Source organism: Chenopodium album, chromosome 22 (genome assembly GCF_948465745.1).
Source record: "Chenopodium album chromosome 22, dcCheAlbu1.1, whole genome shotgun sequence".
NCBI lineage: Eukaryota > Viridiplantae > Streptophyta > Magnoliopsida > Caryophyllales > Amaranthaceae > Chenopodium > Chenopodium album.
In genome coordinates, this window is record NC_137855.1 from 1,592,551 (window position 1) to 1,611,885 (window position 19,335).

The window sequence follows — 19,335 nt, forward strand, 5'->3', positions numbered from 1 at the left end:
TGTACAATGGTAAAGTTAATTAGGAGAAAAAGATTTATACAAGTAGTATTCTTTATTTCCAAAATTTTTAGTTTCCAAATTAGACAGCTGTTACACCAAACTTAATACAAGTAAAAAAAAACAATGCTTTGGAGCTAGAAAAACAGGTTAAAAGTCGGGTTTGTGTATCTTTTCATGTTAATTTCAGGTTGTACTCTAAACATATAAAAAAAAGCGTGTAAAAACTAATATAATTGGATAATATGACAAAAGGAGAAAAAATAATTTATTATGTGTCTGGATTTAGATTATTTCGTGTTCGTGTCATGTCGTGTTTGGAATTCTATTGTAACTTTGGGTCGGGTTCGTGTCGTGTTTGGGATAGCCAGGGCCTAGCATTTTCATTAATTCATTCATTATAGCCCAAAATTGACCTTTGTCTGTTTATCATGAGAAGTGAGAAGCCCAGTAACGCGCTTTTGTTCATCGCACGGTAGCACCAGAACCCCCTTTCTCCCTCTCTCTCTCTAGAAAGTTGCCCTACCTTACTTCTCTCTCTTCGGTAAGTTTCTCTCTCCTCTATATTCATCAATTTCCCTTTCAATTCGATTTTCCAGATGATTGAAATCATAATCTGCGATTAATTTCAACCTAAATCGCCTCTCAATTCCTTCTCAATTTTTTTCAATTGATCTAAAATTTAATTTCTCTAATTTTCGACGCATTTTTACAGCTTTGAAGGTCAACAATGGCGGGTAAATACATCGTCGGTTCACTCGTTGGATCCGCTGTCGTTGCTTATGCTTGCGATTACATAATGTCTGACAAGAAGATATTCGGAGGTAAAATTTCTCAAAAATTCACAAAATTTTCCAGTTTTTATTGAATTAATTTTTATTTTTCGATCTAGAGAAAACTGCATAAAATTCGAAATTTGAATGTTGTAGGAACTACACCATCAACTGTATCAAACAAAGAATGGTTCCAGGAAACTGACAAAAGAATGCAGGCATGGCCTCGTACTGCTGGACCTCCAGTGGTGATGAACCCTATCAGTCGTCAGAACTTCATTATCAAGACTACTGAATCTTAAGGTTCATTGTTTCATGATTTGTTTTACGTTTTTTTTTTGCCGATTGTTATTATCATTAATTGGAACAACAAAAGGATGGAAATTGTATTGATGTTTTGATTAGTAGAGTGGAACTCTTTCTAATGGATTTGAAATAATAATGTTATGGAACCAAACATGTTCTTACTTTAGAGATTCTATTGCCTTGGTTTTCTACCGGTTTTCGGAAGCGGATTTGTTGTTACTATGGCGGTTGTTTTTGTTATCTGTTTGAAGTTTTGGTTGTTATATGCTGGAAATTTGAGTTTGTTTGATTGTTGTGAATGGAAAGTAGGGTGAATTGAATTTGTGGTGTTTTATGAAATGGTGTATTCTTGTAGGTGGTGATGATTTATATGTGGTGCCTATTGATGTTTAAGTGAATTTTGATGGTTGGTTTGAAGCTTTGTTGTTTGATTGGAGTTGAATGGAATCGTAGGTGAATTTTGTATATAGTGTCATGTCGAATGGTGGGTTTCTTGTAATTTATATATTGCTAGTATTTTGGAAGCTGGAATGAATGAATGCTAGGATGAGTTATATTTGAAGTTGGATGTGATTCTGTGTTTGGTTTTTGGATTATTTGCTATCACTTGTATGGAAAAATGGAAAGGTGTGGTTAGTTTTTGGACGGTCTTATCAGTCATCAGAGCTTCATTCAAGTTAATGGACTATACTACTATAGAAGGTTCTACTTTCTTTTATGTTATTCTCTTTTTTTGATTGCTATCATAATTGAACAAAAAGGTACGGAGTAGGAATTTGTATTGATGTTTTGGTGGGTTGGGTAGCATGGATTTCTTTCTACTGGATATGAATTAACGATGTAATAAAATTTTTTATTTTATTTATTTATTTATTTTCTGTCTGTGTGAATCTTGGTTGTTAGTTTGAAATTTAATTTGTTGATTGATAAAAATTGAATGAAAACTAGGGTTATCTTTGTTTAGGGCCATGTTGTAGGGTGATCTTCTTGCCAATTCTACTTAGTATATCAGTACTGTTGGTGTTTCTATGTAAATCTTGGTAGTTTGCTTGAAATTTGATTATGTTGTTTGACCTGAAGTTTAAATGGAAATGAATGAATGCCCTGATGAGTTGCATATGAGTTGGGCTGTGACATTGTGTTTGGTTTTTGGATTATTTGAAATGTCCCTGATCAAATGATAATAGAAGATGTGTCTGTTGAACATCTTATCATCCTTGTGTACTGTGTTAATATGGTTATCAATGAGTTTCTGAACATAAATTGTGCCTGTGGACGTATCAGAAAGTCTGCATCATACCTTAGATGATCCAAACAATAGAAATGTGCATTTAACGCTTATGTTATTTTATAGGAAGCCATGAGATTTGGCGAAGTAGAGGAGAGTTTATTGGTAGACTGAGATAAGGGCAAGGAAAGTATGAGTGTATAATGTGTTTGGATAGGAAGATTTGGAGGGAAAGTGAGGGATACAATTTCCCTTATTTGGATAAGACATAGGGCAAGAGAAGAGAAATGAATTGGTGGGATCGATTTTCCATTTCCTTTTATAAACTAAATCCCTCCCTACCTTTTAATAATCAAAATTCTTCTGTTGTTAAAGAAATTTGAAAGGAAAAAAAAATAATCACTCTTTCCCTCCCCTCACTTCCTTCCCTTTCCATTATTTTCCTTCCCTTCGATTTCTCTTACCCAAACATAGTTGGCATAGGATTCCTACGAGTTGAAATTCACGCTACCGTTTTAACCGTACCTTTGTAACTCCATTAGTTGCAAATAACTAGATCATTTTGACGTTTTGCATTAATTTCAATTATTAATCTTTATTGTGCCTTCTTACTAATTTGCATAGACAAATGTTATTATATAAATGCTATTATGCAATAAGAATGTTAATTAGTTTTATGTCTTAAGTTCAAATTATAATCTTTTTAAAATTTACTAGTAGATAATTAAAGACTAAAAAAAAGGTGTGACTTTTTAAAAAATAGAGGAAATAGTTATATGGAAAAAGCTTATGCGCACCCATAGTTAAGAGAAAAAGGAGGGGAAGGTAGGGAAGGGAAAGGGAGGTGACCTTCCATTTTCCTTCCAAAAATTTCCAACAATGAAGGGATTTAGTTTATTAAAAGGGGAAGGAAAATGGATCTTTCCAATTTCCTACTCTTCCCTCCTTGCATTAGATATCCAAATAAAGGATGATGCATCCTTTATGAAGTATTATCTTCTCTTCCTTTCCCTTTATTTTTCTCTATCCAAACATAATTAAGCAACAAAGTCTATCAAACTTAGCATGCTCGGGGTTTCATGTTATTGTTAGTTTTAAAATGGGCTTAAAAAAATATTATTTCCATTTTCCAAATTGCTAATGTAAAGTTGCACAATCCTGGGTACATCTCCCCTCCAAAGCCTAAAAAAAGAGAAAAGAGAAAACGAACCTAAACCTTGAAAACTCTCCATTGGATGCCATTGTACAACCTAAATTTTGGTTGGAGGCAACAATCTTTCTAAAGGTAAAAGATAAGGGTAAGAAACCCATCCATCACGCATCTTTATTAGTAGTCACATGTTATGTATTGACCTTTTTGTTGAGTTATACTTAAGAATTAACGTGTTATGTGGGATCTCATTAGATGCGTTTTATAATATACTATGTACTTTTTAATTGCATATTTATCTTTAACTTGCTGATGTTTAGTATTATTAATGGTTAAAACTAAGCATTAACAAATGTAAAAGTTGAAAGGTTGTAACTAAAGAGGAGAAATTATCTCTCAACTACAAATGTCACAGTCTTAGGATGGCCCATTTGTTATGACTTATGAGGTCTTCCCTCGTTCACCTTGTTTATTTTCTAACTTGTGACATGGGCCATGACCATTATAAAAGTAACCACTACTTAGCTTTCCTTGTATAATCCTTCCAATTTTCATAGCTCCATTCAAATCATAACCTCTTTCTCTCTCTCCTTCTCCCTTCATCTTCTACTTTTCCTTACACCAACTCTTTTTTTGGGAAATTTTTTTTTAGAGGACTTGTAGGCTGCTTTTGGCCTGATGGCAAGGGTAAACGCTACATGGTTGATTGGTTGAGTATCATGTTACATACCTTCCTTGGGATGGGGGGTCTTGGGAAATTGACTTTGAGCTATTTTATATATGGGACATCATAGCTTCTGATGGAACCTAATGCGGTTCACTCGGAGGTTAGCTGGTTTTCCGATGTAGTTTTGGATGGCTCAAGGGTACATATTATTAAATTTTTTTATTTTAAGTGATGGGATACAAGGTGCAAAATGCATGACTTAATGCATATATTCTTAAAAGTATACTGCAAGATGCACGATTTAGTGCAAGATCTTGCAATCCCATCATACAAAATGCTCTAGTTAGTGTAAGATATGCTGGTGTATGCAGTGTAAAATGCATGATTTGATTCAATGTTTTCAATTTTGTAGCATGAAATACACAATTCAAGCATATGTAAAACTTATATTTTCATATACGGTCATGTTATTATTATAAGGACTGTGTAGCATGAAATAGGGTGTGTTCGGCAAAATATAGCTGTGAAGGTAGCTGTAGCTGTGGAGGCAGCTGTTAGCTGTGTAGGTAGGTGTTAGCTGTCAACAAGCTGTTAGCTGTGAAGATAAATAATTTAGATATGAGTGTTCGGTAAAGTAGCGGTTGACTAGCTGTTACATATAAAAATCAATATTTTATTTTTAAAACTATAGATTAAATTTTCAACAGCTACCTCTAATTTCAAAAGCTAATTTTTCTAACTTTTCACAAAAGCTACCTCCACCACTAAAAGCTACCCTAACCACTACCTTACCAAACACTCACATTTTTTGTTAAGTAGTGGTTTGACCAAGTCAAACCACTAAAAGCAAGTCAAACCACTAAAAGCTACCTAAAAGCTACTCAAAAGCTAACGCCGAACACGCCCATACACAATTCAAGCATATGTAAAACTTGTACTCATATACAGTAATGTTATTATTATTAGGACTTGTAACGTGTGTGATCTAATCCAAGAGATTTTGTGTTCATTGATTATTTTCATTATGAGATTATTGTTAAATGTAATCTGGCTGTTGTACGGAAATTTGTATATATATATATTTTTTAATTATTTTAAAATCAAATAATCACTTTGATTATTTAAGTCTTCAGGTGTTGTTTAAAAGTCATGAACTCATTTACTCATGACCAGTGGCTGGAGATAAATTTGCTCTAATGGATGTGTAATTTTTTTTTTGTTTTCCATTCAGATCTCAAATTTATGAGTTCTTTAATTTGGATTGGCTCTATATTGGAGAACTTAATAATGAATATTAGCCGTTCTTGATTAAACATTTGGCAGAAAGCAACCTGTGAAGCTAGCCATAAGCCAATAATACAACTCCCACTTGCTAATTTGCTATACTCTTTGTCCGACACGTGTAAAGTAACGAGCTAAATCAATAATGCCATAAAATTATATTATGTCTATTTTTATCTAAGTAAAGGGTACTCGTAGTAAAATAACACCCCTCTTTCTCCAAAAAAAAAAAAAAAAAAAAATAATTTTTAAAAATTTATACTGTATGAAGTAAAATTATGGTAAAGTACATTCAAAAATCAAAAGTAGCCTTGGAGGCTTTTGGGTCATGCTCTCGTGATTTGTGGACACTTTGGGGCACACATAACACATTACATGAGATTACTAAAGTACTGGACAATGTGTTGTGCTGTGTGGTGTAGTGAGAAATATGTGGCTAAAGTAGTGAAGTATCACATGCATTGCACTCTCAACTCGTGGACCCATTCCAATCGAGAGGACTAATGCTGAAGTTGTCCTCGTGCCTTTATTTTAAGATATTCTTGGTTTATACGGAGTACTTCATAATTTCGTATGGTGTACATGTTCGAGGGCCTGTTTTGGAATTTAATTTTCGGTATACATAAAAATGATTTAATCGAGATTTGATATTAGATTTAAAAAATTACATTTGATCCTTCATTATTTTACATATTTATAAGCAATACATATACACTTCGTATGTATTACATGATGGAGATATTACCTATAAATCTTAACCCTTGTTATCACTAAAATTTAAGACATAATACAGACATTGTTTGTAGGGATTAGGGGTGTGGATAAAGATTACTATTCTAGAAAAGAACATGTTCCTTAGTTGATGATTTTATTTGTGGGATTGAAATGAGGATTACAGTCCAATTTATCCAACCAAAATAAAGGCTGAGACCAATTTATGTGGACTATGATTCTATATACAAGCTATTTAGAAAACATGTCATGATAAAATTTATTTGAGATATATGGAGTATTCTCTATATTCGTTTCCTTCATAGAATTATTGATTTGAAATTACGAAGTACAGATTTAAAACATAACTCGTGGTCTATTACTCGTATAAAAATATTATGTTGTATTATACAAGCACATGTGTTCTTTTGGTGCACGCACAATTAGGAATACCCCTCACGATGAGGAGTTTCTAATGTTTTTCTTTTTTCTTACCCTTAAAGAAAAAAAAAAGTACTCTTGTCCACGGTCTATGCAAAATGACTATGCCTAATTTAGTAGTTTTTCTAGAGTTATGTATCTTACTAAATCAGGTCAATAAGGCAGGTGAAGAATCCAAAACAGTGGGATGAAAATTCTATTAATGTGAAGAAGAAGATATCCAAAAACATGAACAGAGTATGTACACGTGTATTTGTGTAGTAGTGGGCAACCAACTGAAACCCTAACTGAACATGAAGTGGGAGTATATATTAATCTCCTCAAACTGCAGCCGCAACATTCCATTTCATATTTTTTGGGAGTAAATCATGAGAGTCATCTTTGTTGATCAGTTTCTTAAATGTTTAGTTTTGTTTGTTTGAATCTTTCCATTTGGTATGGGGGATCTTGGGAATTCGGTTACTGGGTTGTTGACGACTATAGTCGTTTGCTAGCGTATAAAAGAAGCTGCGATATTATTCAATTCTATGTTTATATATTTGGTTAAGAGGTATAGTAAATGTTTAAATTTCGTCTTTACTCTTTAGTTATGGTATCTGTTTGATTGATTTTAGTTTATGAGTTTACCAGGAGTATGTTCATAGATGAATATGATTGGCATGAACTTTTACCAATTCTTTTAAGTATATATAGTCAATATACAAAGTTTAATTTTCGCTTATTTATGTCTTTCACAAAGAATTAAATCTCTGAGCAATTATGTGCTCTGGTTATTACAGCTTGACATTGTTACATTTACCTGTACACGGGCGTTTGTATTATCTCAAGGTTAATCCCTAAAGATTTGTAAATGATACCATGTCTCCGAGGCATTTCGTGTAATTTTCTCAACTTTACTACAGACCGCGTTGGTCTCTTGGGATGGGAAGGGCGCGTAACATTTGCATTATTCACAAATCTCCATGATTAAAGGAAACAAAATTTATGCCATTTGCTGTAGGAAAGATTGTGGCAAAAAAAAAAAACAAATGCAGCAATTTGACCAATAATGTTGTTACTAAATGGAGGATAACATGTAGACAATTCTTTTTACCTCTTCTGGCATGAAAAATCTGAAGAACTGTTGTAAAGAAAAGTCTTAAAAAAAGAAGAGAAATAAAGATGACCACTCTTTTTTCTATTTGGCTTTTTAGGGAGTTTCTACACTAGCATCACAAGCATTATGGAGTTTCTAATACTTGTATTTTTTCGTCTTTAGATGATTTTTGTTTAATGGAATTTGAAGCTGATTAAACCGAAGTTAATTTTGATAAGCTGTATGTTTTCAGTTCTCTTTACTTCTAAAAACTTCTTCTAATGTCAATATATAGAGCAGATATGGGATATATGGCATCAATACAAATTACAGTTGCTACATTATATAGACACGATTGCAGATATAATACAGGAAATATGACAGTAGACTAGATCATCAGATTTACAGAACAGCTTAAAATGACAGAATTAAACACTAATAAACTTCTTTTCGATCAAGCATTCGACAGTATCCTTGAGGCTGGTTATCAGGGGAGTGTATTTGATGCCTAAGCTTTCAACCTTTTCCTTACAAACCTTGTATGTTGGATCAAAAGGCTTGTCATCTGCAGGCCTGAAAGCGTTCACAGAGTTCATAAGCTGTGAATAATGAGGGATACTAAGCTCTGAAACAAGTAGAAAAATGAATAAACTTACTTGGTTGGGAGTTTGAGATCAGGGTAAAGCTCTTTTAAGATTTTTACAACTTCTGAAACATGATTCACGCTTTCGTTTAACAGATATCTCCCATTTGCTGATGGAGTTTCGAATGCTAGAATATGTGCTTCAGCTACATCTTTGACATGCACCCATCCAAAGGTTACATTTTGGTAGGTTTCTGATCCTGAAATAACTCAAAAACAGTTAAATATGTTGCAGAAAGTTTCAGATAAGAGCTATTCAAGTCCAATAATGTACAAAGTGCAAAGCTTTTCAGGCCAATAAACGAGATGGTCATACCGTTAACCAAGCTTAAAACAGCAAAAGAACTAGCATTGACTGTTGGCTGCAGCAAAGGGCCTATCACGACTGCAGGGTTTATCGACACCATATCAAGGCCATATTCTATGGCAAAGTTCCACGCAGCTTCTTCCGCCAATGTCTTTGACAGAAGATACCACTTCTGCATAATTAAACCAGGTTTCAGTTGGTCATTTTTCGTATATCATACCAATTAGAAGATATAATCTGATCAGAATTTTATGGAAAGTATGCAAATTTGCAAACCATTTGTTGGCTCTCGCAGACTTCTGGGACAGAAAACCATGTTTCATCAACTACAGTTTCAGGAGTCAGAGGTCTACCAGTGAGCAGAACAGCAGCCATCGAAGATGTTAAAACCACGCGTTTAATGGATGGAATTCTAGCACAGGTTCCCAGGACATTCAGCGTTCCATTTACTGCTGGATCAATTAGATCAGCCTGAAACAAGATCAAGAATAGTTGCACTTAGAACTGCTAATTGCTAAAGTCCTCACATTAGGGAATACTTGCTAATTACTGAATCAAATAACTCAGCCTGAAACAAGATCAAATGATTAATGATTACTTGAGGATTCGGAACATCCAGTTTAACAGGAGATGCAGTATGGAAAACACCGTCACATCCTTGAATAGCAGAATCAAAGGCGCCTTCCTCCAAGAGATTGGCCTCGAACAAGTGAAGTCTATCCTTTGCTCCATCCAATGCTAGCAAGTGATCTACCTTCTTCGGATCATCTGTACATTACAACAAAACAATTGTAGACTGGGACAAAACTACTTGTATATACTACTACTACTATACTATTTTACTAAGACTTGGAATTTGGAAACACATCTCAAACAACATGGGATTCAGGGTTCATGTCCAAGTGTCATATTCGATTATTCTATTATAAAAATACATGCTTTTTTGGTCCAAATTTAGTGTCAAAGAATCAAACTTGATGACATTTAATGGCTGAAGTTTAAGCAGTTATGCATACAGGTGATTCAGAATGTAGTATGCATCTGTCTAGCTCTGACAAAATTTATTCATATTGAAAATTTTGGATCTTGAACACAATAACTTAATCATGAAAGTGGAAATTGAAATAACAACAAATTAAACAACTAAAAATGGTTAACATGTATTTAACCCAATGCCTAAACTACGGCTGAACTAAAACCGACCTGATAGAATGATCGATCAATTTGACAAGTCTACTCAATTCTAAAGCCAAAACACTTGGATAAATCGTATGCATTCGATGCTCAACTACTTACGAAAAATAAAATCGACAAATGGTAGATACTTTTGCTAGTGATTGTCAATTCAATCCATTTTTGGACACAATTATTATCCTTTGTCCATAACCAGGGCAAGAAAAGTTCGTTACAACAAGTTAATTTCCAGCTAGAAAATTCTTGGGACCATCAATTAATCAACCAAAGAAAGATGATTGCCTTAAAAACCACTATACTCAACAACCTAAATTCCAAAAAAAATGAAACAATACTGTACTAACTAAATTCATCAAATTATGAACTACTACTTCAGTTGTAACCGAACAAATGTAAGTCAAGAATTAAACGAAACCTACCTTCATGCAAATAATATGTTGTTATTACTAATTATATTAATTGTTTCCTACGTACAATTTTTTTTTAATTTATTTTTTTAAGGATCATTTTCGGTTACTGGACCATCTAATTAATAGATGGTGAAGAGATTAAGAGTTAAATAGAAAAGTCCATTCTTAAAATTTTATTTTTAAATCGGACGGTCTAGTTAATGGAGAGAATCCCGATCCTTCTAACGAGTATATAAAATCAAGAACCATTAACATGCAGAAATGATTAGGCAACACATAGTATGCTATATATTTTGCTTAGTATTATTCTAAGCATAGGGAGTATTTTTTTTAAGAGGATCCTCGATCTCAAATTACTCAGCCATCTAATTACAATATTCTAATAGAAAGAATTATTAAGAAAAAGTCCATCTCCAATATCTCCCTTTTAAAACCGTGCATTCTATCTAATGAAAAGAATCCCGATTCTTCTAACGAGCAAATTGAATTATACTATAATTCATGTCTCAAACGTACAAAGACTCTTAAATTATTAAAACCTATAGGAAAAATATAGAAGATAAAGTTTATTATACAAGAAAAATATAGGTAATAACTAATGTAACATATTGATTGTACCTATCAAACGGGCCGTAAGAGTAAAAAATAACATGTACACTTACTTAGACAACGAACAGTGGCATTGACGGTGTAACCACGATCAAGCAAGAGTTTGACAATCCAAGAAGCAATGTAGCCTGAAGCACCTGTAACACATACTTTCTTCCCTTCTCCTGATTTTGAATTCATGATTAATTTATAACTAGCAATTATATCTTCTATTTAATTATTTTTCTCCTCACTTTATAATCTAAAGTTTTTTTTTTTTTTTTTTTTTTTTTTTTTTTTTTTTTTTTGCCTCACTTGATACACTAAAGAAGAAAAAGGAGAGGTTTATATAGGAAGAAAGTTGTAGAGTGTTAACTAAACACTATGCATGCATCCAACTACTATTCTACTAATAAAGGTATCAAGCATTGAATAATTTCTAACCAATAACGGCGTTTAAAATTTGATAATTGCGTGGAAATTGATGGAATTCATGTATTGTAAATACTTTTCGTACTATGGAAATGAAAGACTTGAAAGTGACATGGGATTTATGAGAGAAAGGAGAACATCTTTTGAATAGGAATGATCATAACTTTTTTCGTCTTTAAATTTACCTCGTATTTCTTTCGCCATGTACTCCGTACTATAATACTCGTAACAACCAGAAAACATATAAACCTAAGTAGTACTTTTTCAGTTTTCCAATTGATACGTTTTGAGATATTGCTTAAAAATATTAGATTTAGTTGATTACGTCTTTCAAATTTGATCTCTATTGTAAATGTTGTATAATTTTATTAATGATTTAAATTTACTACCAATGTTGTCTAAAAAGACCTCTTTTAATATAACCGGATATGCAATTTTTTTTTTTAATTTTGACAAGCACTTATTATGGTGATATAGACGATGAATGTGACACCTTTATTTTATTTAAGAAAAGTTAGGCAAAATTAGTGGATTTTCTCGTAGAGTCGTGTAATGCATAAACTTTTGGTAGAAAGCCAAGAAAGGTGATGTCTGAAACAAGTAGGTTTGCCTGCACTTTCAAACTATTCAAACTCACAGAGTAACAGAAGCTTTTAATGTCTTACTATACACCCAAAAAAAAAAAAAAAAATTGTTCAGAAAATGGAATGATTTTACAACTCTTCACTCTTCACTTCTTCAGAGTTGAGTCCAAGTACTAAACACGGGATTTTTGTTAAACTTTATTAATTATTTTCTTTTTAGTTGCACTTCACCTTAACACAAGCAGTACAACTTTACAAGTAATCTTTTTCGGACCGGGTTTGAATGAGTCACAAAAACAATTACACATTATTAGTTTATTACTTTGTACAAAATACAATAGGTAACATTTAAACTTGTAACATTAATGATATAAAGTAGGTTTAACGGACTTTTGCATTTCACTAAAATAAAAATGATAAGGAGTAACAAAATTGTCATTCACTCCGTAACTAATTGTAAAGACAACAAACAACCTAACACTTTTAATTCTTTTTCCCTTATTCTTTTAGTTTTTGTAGAAACTCTATTAATGAACCAACATATCTTGTTTCCAATCAATCAATAATAGAAGAAATCTTCTAACTTTTCAATTGTTCATTCATACTAGTACTCATCTAATGGCTAAAGTTAAAAGCAAAATTATCATATGGAGTAATTATAGCAAGTATGGCTTTTATGTTCTAAGGTCCAAAATTTAATCATTGAATTTACATACCATTCTTAGACAATCAGGTCCATCCCACATTATTACAGTAGATAATATCAATATCATAGCAACCAAATTAGCAATCAATTATAACAACAATAAGAAAGGCATTCCTTTATTGTTGCAAAAACCATTCACCCTCAGCCGTGGTTGTAGTGTTGAACTTCTCCTTTAAGCACTCGACGGTCTCCTTGAGCGCGATTTTTAAGGGAATGAACTCAATGCCTAAGGTTTTTGCTCTTTCATTCGAAAGCTTATAAGTCGCCTCAAGTGGCTCATCGTCTGCACACCTGAAAACGAGTAATCCAAGTTCTTATTACACGAACTAACCTTAGGATTACAATCATGCTTGTCATTTCAATACAAGACAATTAATTCGATAACTCACTCACATTTGCACCTAGCAAGTGACATATACTAGTCATAAAAATTAAGGAGGAAAACATGAACTTACTTGTTAGGGAGTTTAAGATTTGGGTATAGCTCGTGCAACATCTTGACTAAATCTGCAAAATGTGCAACAGTTTCACTCAATATGTACCTCCCATTAGCAGTAGGGATCTCAAAAGCTCGAATATGTGCTTCAGCAACATCCTTGACATGAACCCACCCAAAAGTTGCATTTGAATATGTTTCTGACCCTGAATCAACTATAAAATTAGAAGCAATCTAACATCGAATCAAAGTTCTTACAACAACAACTAGATACATGACAGTATGAAACTTAAGCTAAGGAAGTTAGTTATCAATCATACCACTAATCAAGCTAAACACAAAGAAAAAGGTAGTCATATTCGTGGTTGGCTGCAACATTGGGCCGATTACAGCTGCAGGGTTGATGGATACCATGTCAATGCCATTCTCTTTGGCGAATTTCCAAGCAGCATCCTCGGCTAAGGTTTTAGAGAGTAAATAACAGTCCTGTAAACGGCGATTATAGTAAGTACATCAGAATAAGTTCCCTGCAAATTCTGCTGTGTAACAGAATCATACATACCCCTATTTTGCCCTTGCAGCTCTCAGGAGAAGAAAACCATGTTTCATCAACTACTGTTTCATTGGCAAGAGGTGTACCCGTGTGTGCTATTGCTGCAGTTGAAGATGTTAAGATCACTCGTTTGATAGACGGAGATTTTGCACACGAGGCAAGTACATTAAGTGTTCCTTTCACAGCAGGATCAATCACTTCTGCCTGAAATATCAGAAATTACAGAGGCGAAACAGAATTAAGTCTGCTTATTAGTTTGACTTGTTAATTTAATCTGTTACTACTATAGGGAGAGTGCAACATCTCTTGCTAAAGAACATTCTCAACGCGTAACAGATTAACAATTACATGTTCACTAATCAAATGGAACAACACTAGCAAGTAGCAACCACTAATCAAAAATTACAGAAACTACTTCTGCCTGAAATATCAGAAATTACAGAATCAAAACAGAAATAAGTCTGCTTATTACTAGTAATTTGCAAGTATTTGTGCAACATGTTTACTTGCAAAAGAACATTCTGAACGCGTAAGAGTTCCATGTAACACTGATCAAATCGAACAATAATAACAATTGCTAATCAAAATTCCCTAAAATATCAGAAATTACAGAATCGAAACAGAAATAAGTCTGCTTATTACTAGTAATTTGCAAGTATTGTAGGTTGTGCAACATGTTTACTTGCAAAAGAACATTCTGAACGCGTAAGAGTTCCATGTAACACTGATCAAATGGAACAATGCTAACAATTACTAATGAAAACTAGAAAATTTCTTTTGATAGCAATACAAAAAACCAGCAATTAAGTGACTTATATCAGTCATAATAGTAGAGCCATACTGTAATTAGGAAGTAATAACTAGAACGTGTTTAAAGGCTATAGTTGAAGTTGAACCTCAGGGTTTTCTGAAATAAATTTAAGGGGAGTTGCAGTATGAAAAACACCGTCACATCCATGAATTGCAGAATCAAAGGAACCTTCCTCGACGAGGTCTGCTTCAAACAGGTGAAGCCTATGTTCAGCACCATCCAATGCAAGCAAGTGGTCCGTTTTTGTGGGATCATCTGTATGTCCGAACCCAAAAACATTAAAAACCAGCAACACGCACATATTGTTTGGAAACTACTTATCAAATTCCATATTATCTAGCCGTTTCAAATGAGTTATTTTCAATTTCAATTATAAATTCCAACGAATAATTAATCAACTTGTTAATTCCTCTATTTCATGATACAAGTACAATTCAAGAACTACGTAAACACAAATGATTTATAAAACACTTCATTAGTATGCAAATAAAAGTGACAACTATATAATATTGCAACAATTTTCCGAAGTCTTAGCAAAATAACATTACAGTACGTCACTAGTAATAGCAACAAACCCATTTTCACAAAAATAATAAATGGTTATGAAACCTTAGCAATTTAGCATACATCCTACTAAATTAATACAAGTAATAATACTGATTGAGTTAAACATATTTCTGGGTCTCAACCATCAGCTTAAGCTTTTGGTTGAGATGTTCCACTAACATGGTATAAGAGCCGATGTGACACAAAGGTCACGGTTCAAATCTCACCCACCCCTCTTTTAAAAAAATTAGCGAAAAAGGGAGAAGAGATATACTTAGGTTGCGAACAGTGGCATTGACAATATAACCTCGTTGAAGCAAGAGCTTGACAATCCAGGAAGCTATGTAACCTGAAGCACCAGTTACACACACTTTCTTTCCTTCTCCACTCATTACTTTTTCCATTCAGATTTTTTATTTTTTTTGTTTGTCTTTCTTTGAAATTTTTGGATTTAAAGGGCTGTTTTTTCAACTCCTTATCCTCATATCGCCTGTGATACTCATTAGATGATAAGTACTGCCTTTTAAAGGCTGCGTATATCATTTTCATTATTTTTAATAGCAATTTATATTTCATACGGAGTATCAAGTACTCCGTATTTCCGATTTTTTTTTTTTTTTTATATTACTATTCCCTCCGTCTCATATTACAAAGTCTATTTGAGAATTTTCACGAAAATTAAGAAGGTTACTCGGTCAATAATACATGTGTTATAGGAGTTACTTTGTTCTTTTATAAACGGTCACACGGTGTGACCAGCCGCACACAGGACAAGTTGTTCGACTTACTATAATTGACTTTATTCTTTAGAAAAAGGAAAAAAAATTGGCTTTAAAAGAGATTATAGAAGAGGTTATCATTTTTTTTTAACTCTTACCATCTTACAGTCTAAGGGCCTGTTCTCATTGACTAAACTCAGCTGAACTGAACTCAGTTGAACTGAACTCAGCTGAACTTAACTGAGCTGAACTGAATATTTTGTAAGAGAAGAAAATTTAGAGCTGAACTGAGCTGAGCTGAACTGAACTGAACTGAATTTCAACGTAAGAGAACAGGCCCTTGTAGTAAATTATGGTTGTCAAAATTTGGTGTTTTCCCGAAAAAAGGACAACTGGACAAATGAAAATATCAAATATACTTTCAATCCAACCATTTTCAAATATAGTTCCAGTCCAACCAACTTGATCCATTTCCGCCAATCTCCAATCTAGTGAGGGCTTGTAGGCCCAAACTAAGGGGGCTTCAGGTGAAACCGTGAAAGCTTGAACTAGTAGGTCCAGTACTAGACTACTACCCAACAACCTGAATTGTTGGAATCCTAAGAGATAGATAAGACTAATACTCCCTTTGTTTCAATAAAATGCCTCAATTGGATCGGAATATTTGCCAATACGAAATTTTTAACAAATAATACTATCAAAGTTAACAAATAAATAGTTGTACATAGAAGTTGTAGTATTCATAAGTGGCATCCTTGAAGTTTCACGAACTATACAAATTTTAACTCCTTCAGATTTTCCACGGTCTCTTTAAGGCTTACTTCGAAAGGAATGTATTCAATGCCCAAAGTTTTGAATTTAACATTTGAAAGTAGATATACTCTTTTTGAAAGAGGCCCACCAACATCCACACACCTGTAAATATTTTCAAAATCTAATCACACATGATCTATAATGTTTAACATTTATCTAACCTTTAGACAAGAATTGGTGTCTTAACAAGCTAAAACATCCTCTTCTTGTCTATTTAGAATATTAGACATACAAAATTACTTAAAATATATTGTGAAAGATTGAGATAAATAAATAAATAAATAAATAAATAAATCTTACTTATCAGGAAGCTTTATGGAGGGGTAAAGCTCATGCAATATCTTCTTAACATCAGAAAAATGTAACACCCTTTCACCTAGATTATATCGTCCCTCAGCTGAAAGGAGTTCATATGCACGTATATGAGCTTCCGCGACATCTTTAACATGTACCCATGGACATGCTAAGTTTGGATAATATTCCGACCCTGATAAATCAATAACAAGGAACCAATGAAAATGAGTTGACATTGCTAGGGTTCGTTTGGCATCGCTGTGGTTTTCTGTTTTTTGGTTTTTTGGTTTTTAAAAGTATATTATATGTGTCACATAACGAATCAAAAATTATTTAGACTTATTAAAATCATGATAATTTTTAAAACTGACAACAGAAAAGTGGAAACACCTTTTTCTTGTTTCCTGTTTTTGGTTTTTTGTTTTCAAAAAAACAGAAAACAGAAAACTAAAAATGATGCCAAACAAGCCAATATTTTTTAATTTTTACTTTGTCAATCAAACAACACGGGATATCGAACTTTATCACTATCTACATGTGATTATATGTAATCATCACTTAATTGCACATTAGAAAGAGACTAACATACCATTAATCAAGTTTAATATTGAAGCTACACTATCATTAATAGTTGGCTGCAACATAGGGCCTATGACCATAGAAGGATTGATAGACACCATGTCGATATCATTCTCTTTGGCATATTTCCAAGCTGCTTCTTCGGCTAATACTTTTGAGAGTACATAATATATCTACATACAAAAAAATCATAAAGGTTGCGAACAATTACTAATTAAGCACATAATAATAAGGCATAAAAACAAATATCCTTAAAACAATAAATGGCCATTGACTTGTGCTAGAAAATTTTGAAGGGCAAGGCATGAAAATATGAAATGACTAAGGTAGGTGACTTATTAACCATGTGATCCCTCACTCTCTTGATGCTTAGCGCTACCGGGTTCAAAAATGTTCTCTATAAGCTAAATTGAAGGCCGGTTATAATACCCGAAATCAAGCTGATTTTAAAGTCTTTCAGGACTTTATGTCAAATACTCAAATAATGGTGGGAGATGTATTTGGGAGTCATAAAATGTCGTTTGGAACCACCTTCACTAGTTGGTCACATAAAGGTCTGTGGTAGCCCTAGGCCAGTTACAGGGGACATTTCCATAACTGGTTAAATTGATAGTATATATACACTCGAGGAAAGCAGAGTTTAAAAATTGCACTATTGTTAAAGATAGGTTTACCATATCTGAACCCTTGCATAATTCAGGATCAGAATACCAAGTTTCATCAACCACCACATCCGGAGCTAAGGCTCTACCAGTAAATAAGGATGTAGCCATAGAAGATGTCAAAACCACCCGTCTAACGGTCGGAAACTTCTTACAAGACGCTAGAACATTAAGTGTTCCCTTAACCGCCGGGTCAAGTACATCGGCCTGTATAAAATTTATTTGATCAAGATATGTTACACGTACTCACTCTGAACGTAATTAACACGTTATAAGTTCAACGTGACAACTAAGTTTGGACGACCAGGGAGATACATGAAATGAAAGCAATATACTGAAAGGAGTAAATATAATAATATAGGACCTGAGGATCTTTGGGACTAAATACAACTGGGGAAGCAGTGTGAAAAACACCTTCACATCCAACAATAGCGGAATCAAAGGAGCCTTCTTCCATTAGATTTGCTTTGAATAAGTGCAACCTTTCTTTTGCACCTTCTAATCCCACCAAATGTTCTGTTTTTTTGGGATCATCTAAAAGGCAATAAAGTCAACGATGTGTTATTTAGGTGTAAAAAACTTACATACCAATATTGTTCAAAAGCTTATTCTTTTTATGCTCACCCAAGCTATCAAGTAATTAAATTGTGCAAACACAATCTTATCTAGTAACCAAACATATTTGACATCTTGTTTAGCGAACAGATGATATCTATTAGGGTTTGTTCTGATCTACTGAATTGAATTGAACTGATTGGAGCTGAACTGAACTGAATATTTTATGAGAGGAGGATATTAGGAACTGAACTGAGCTGAACTGAACTGAACTGAAAAACATTAGACGACATACTAGAAATATAGAAGAAAAAAACATTAGAGGACATACTTGGGTTACGAACAGTAGCATTGACAGTATAACCACGTTGAAGCAATAATTTGACAAGCCATGAAGCTATGTAACCAGATGCTCCTGTTACACACACTTTCTTTCCTTTTTCTTTTGCAATTTCATCCATCTTCTTCTTGTTTTTTGTGAATAGAAAGAAGATAGAGAAAATGAGATAGGCTAGCTTTTTCTTTTGAACAATGTTAGCCAATTGTTTCTAAAGGACCACAATTTATAGACATAAAATTTTGTCGTTTACGAAATGTCTTCCACCAGCTACTTACAAGTAAATCTGGTGGTAGATGGTAAGTGTTAATTAAGAAGATTAAAGACTATAATTTATTGAATTTAAGACTATAATTTATTGTATCGTACATATTTTTAAAGGGGATGTTTATAGGCGTTTGGCTTTTATCCAGGCCAAACAGCCAAAATTTGATTTTGGCTCACCTTTAAAAAACTTGTTACACTAGTGACATGATTTACTTTAATTAATGTTGACACTTGTTGAAATTGTTTTAATGATTAGATTTCTAATATCAA

The 19,335-nt window shown here is 33.3% G+C and overlaps 3 protein-coding genes and 1 long non-coding RNA gene across 6 annotated transcripts; 1 reads left to right on the forward strand and 3 right to left on the reverse strand.

The window, feature by feature from the left end:
• Positions 1-449: 449 nt before the first annotated feature.
• Positions 450-827, forward strand: LOC145605719 (uncharacterized). The gene is made up of 2 exons (XR_014105136.1): positions 450-541; positions 713-827. It is a non-coding gene; the product is annotated as an uncharacterized LOC145605719 (long non-coding RNA).
• Positions 828-7,939: 7,112 nt separating this feature from the next.
• On the reverse strand, positions 7,940-11,240 carry LOC145604955 (phenylacetaldehyde reductase-like). Its single transcript, XM_081660950.1, has 6 exons — positions 10,846-11,240; positions 9,178-9,347; positions 8,856-9,050; positions 8,589-8,751; positions 8,286-8,472; positions 7,940-8,202 (listed from the first exon to the last, which is right to left on the reverse strand). Exons 1-6 carry the CDS (start codon positions 10,970-10,972, stop codon positions 8,058-8,060), a joined length of 987 nt encoding a protein of 328 aa, XP_081517076.1. The 5' UTR covers positions 10,973-11,240; the 3' UTR covers positions 7,940-8,057.
• Positions 11,241-12,435: 1,195 nt separating this feature from the next.
• LOC145603453 (phenylacetaldehyde reductase-like) lies at positions 12,436-15,328 on the reverse strand. The gene is made up of 6 exons (XM_081659363.1): positions 15,114-15,328; positions 14,379-14,548; positions 13,492-13,686; positions 13,250-13,415; positions 12,949-13,135; positions 12,436-12,784 (listed from the first exon to the last, which is right to left on the reverse strand). The coding sequence occupies exons 1-6, from the start codon at positions 15,241-15,243 to the stop codon at positions 12,610-12,612; spliced, it is 1,023 nt and encodes a 340-aa protein (XP_081515489.1). The 5' UTR covers positions 15,244-15,328; the 3' UTR covers positions 12,436-12,609.
• Positions 15,329-16,185: 857 nt separating this feature from the next.
• On the reverse strand, positions 16,186-18,981 carry LOC145603454 (phenylacetaldehyde reductase-like). Of its 3 annotated transcripts, none has more exons than XM_081659364.1 (6): positions 18,793-18,981; positions 18,271-18,440; positions 17,919-18,113; positions 17,255-17,417; positions 16,672-16,858; positions 16,186-16,473 (listed from the first exon to the last, which is right to left on the reverse strand). In XM_081659364.1, exons 1-6 carry the CDS (start codon positions 18,920-18,922, stop codon positions 16,329-16,331), a joined length of 990 nt encoding a protein of 329 aa, XP_081515490.1. In that variant the 5' UTR covers positions 18,923-18,981; the 3' UTR covers positions 16,186-16,328. The 3 variants fall into 3 exon arrangements, with proteins under 3 accessions (XP_081515490.1, XP_081515492.1, XP_081515491.1); XM_081659365.1 differs by having other exon boundaries at positions 16,262-16,492; XM_081659366.1 differs by lacking the exon at positions 17,919-18,113.
• Positions 18,982-19,335: the final 354 nt, after the last annotated feature.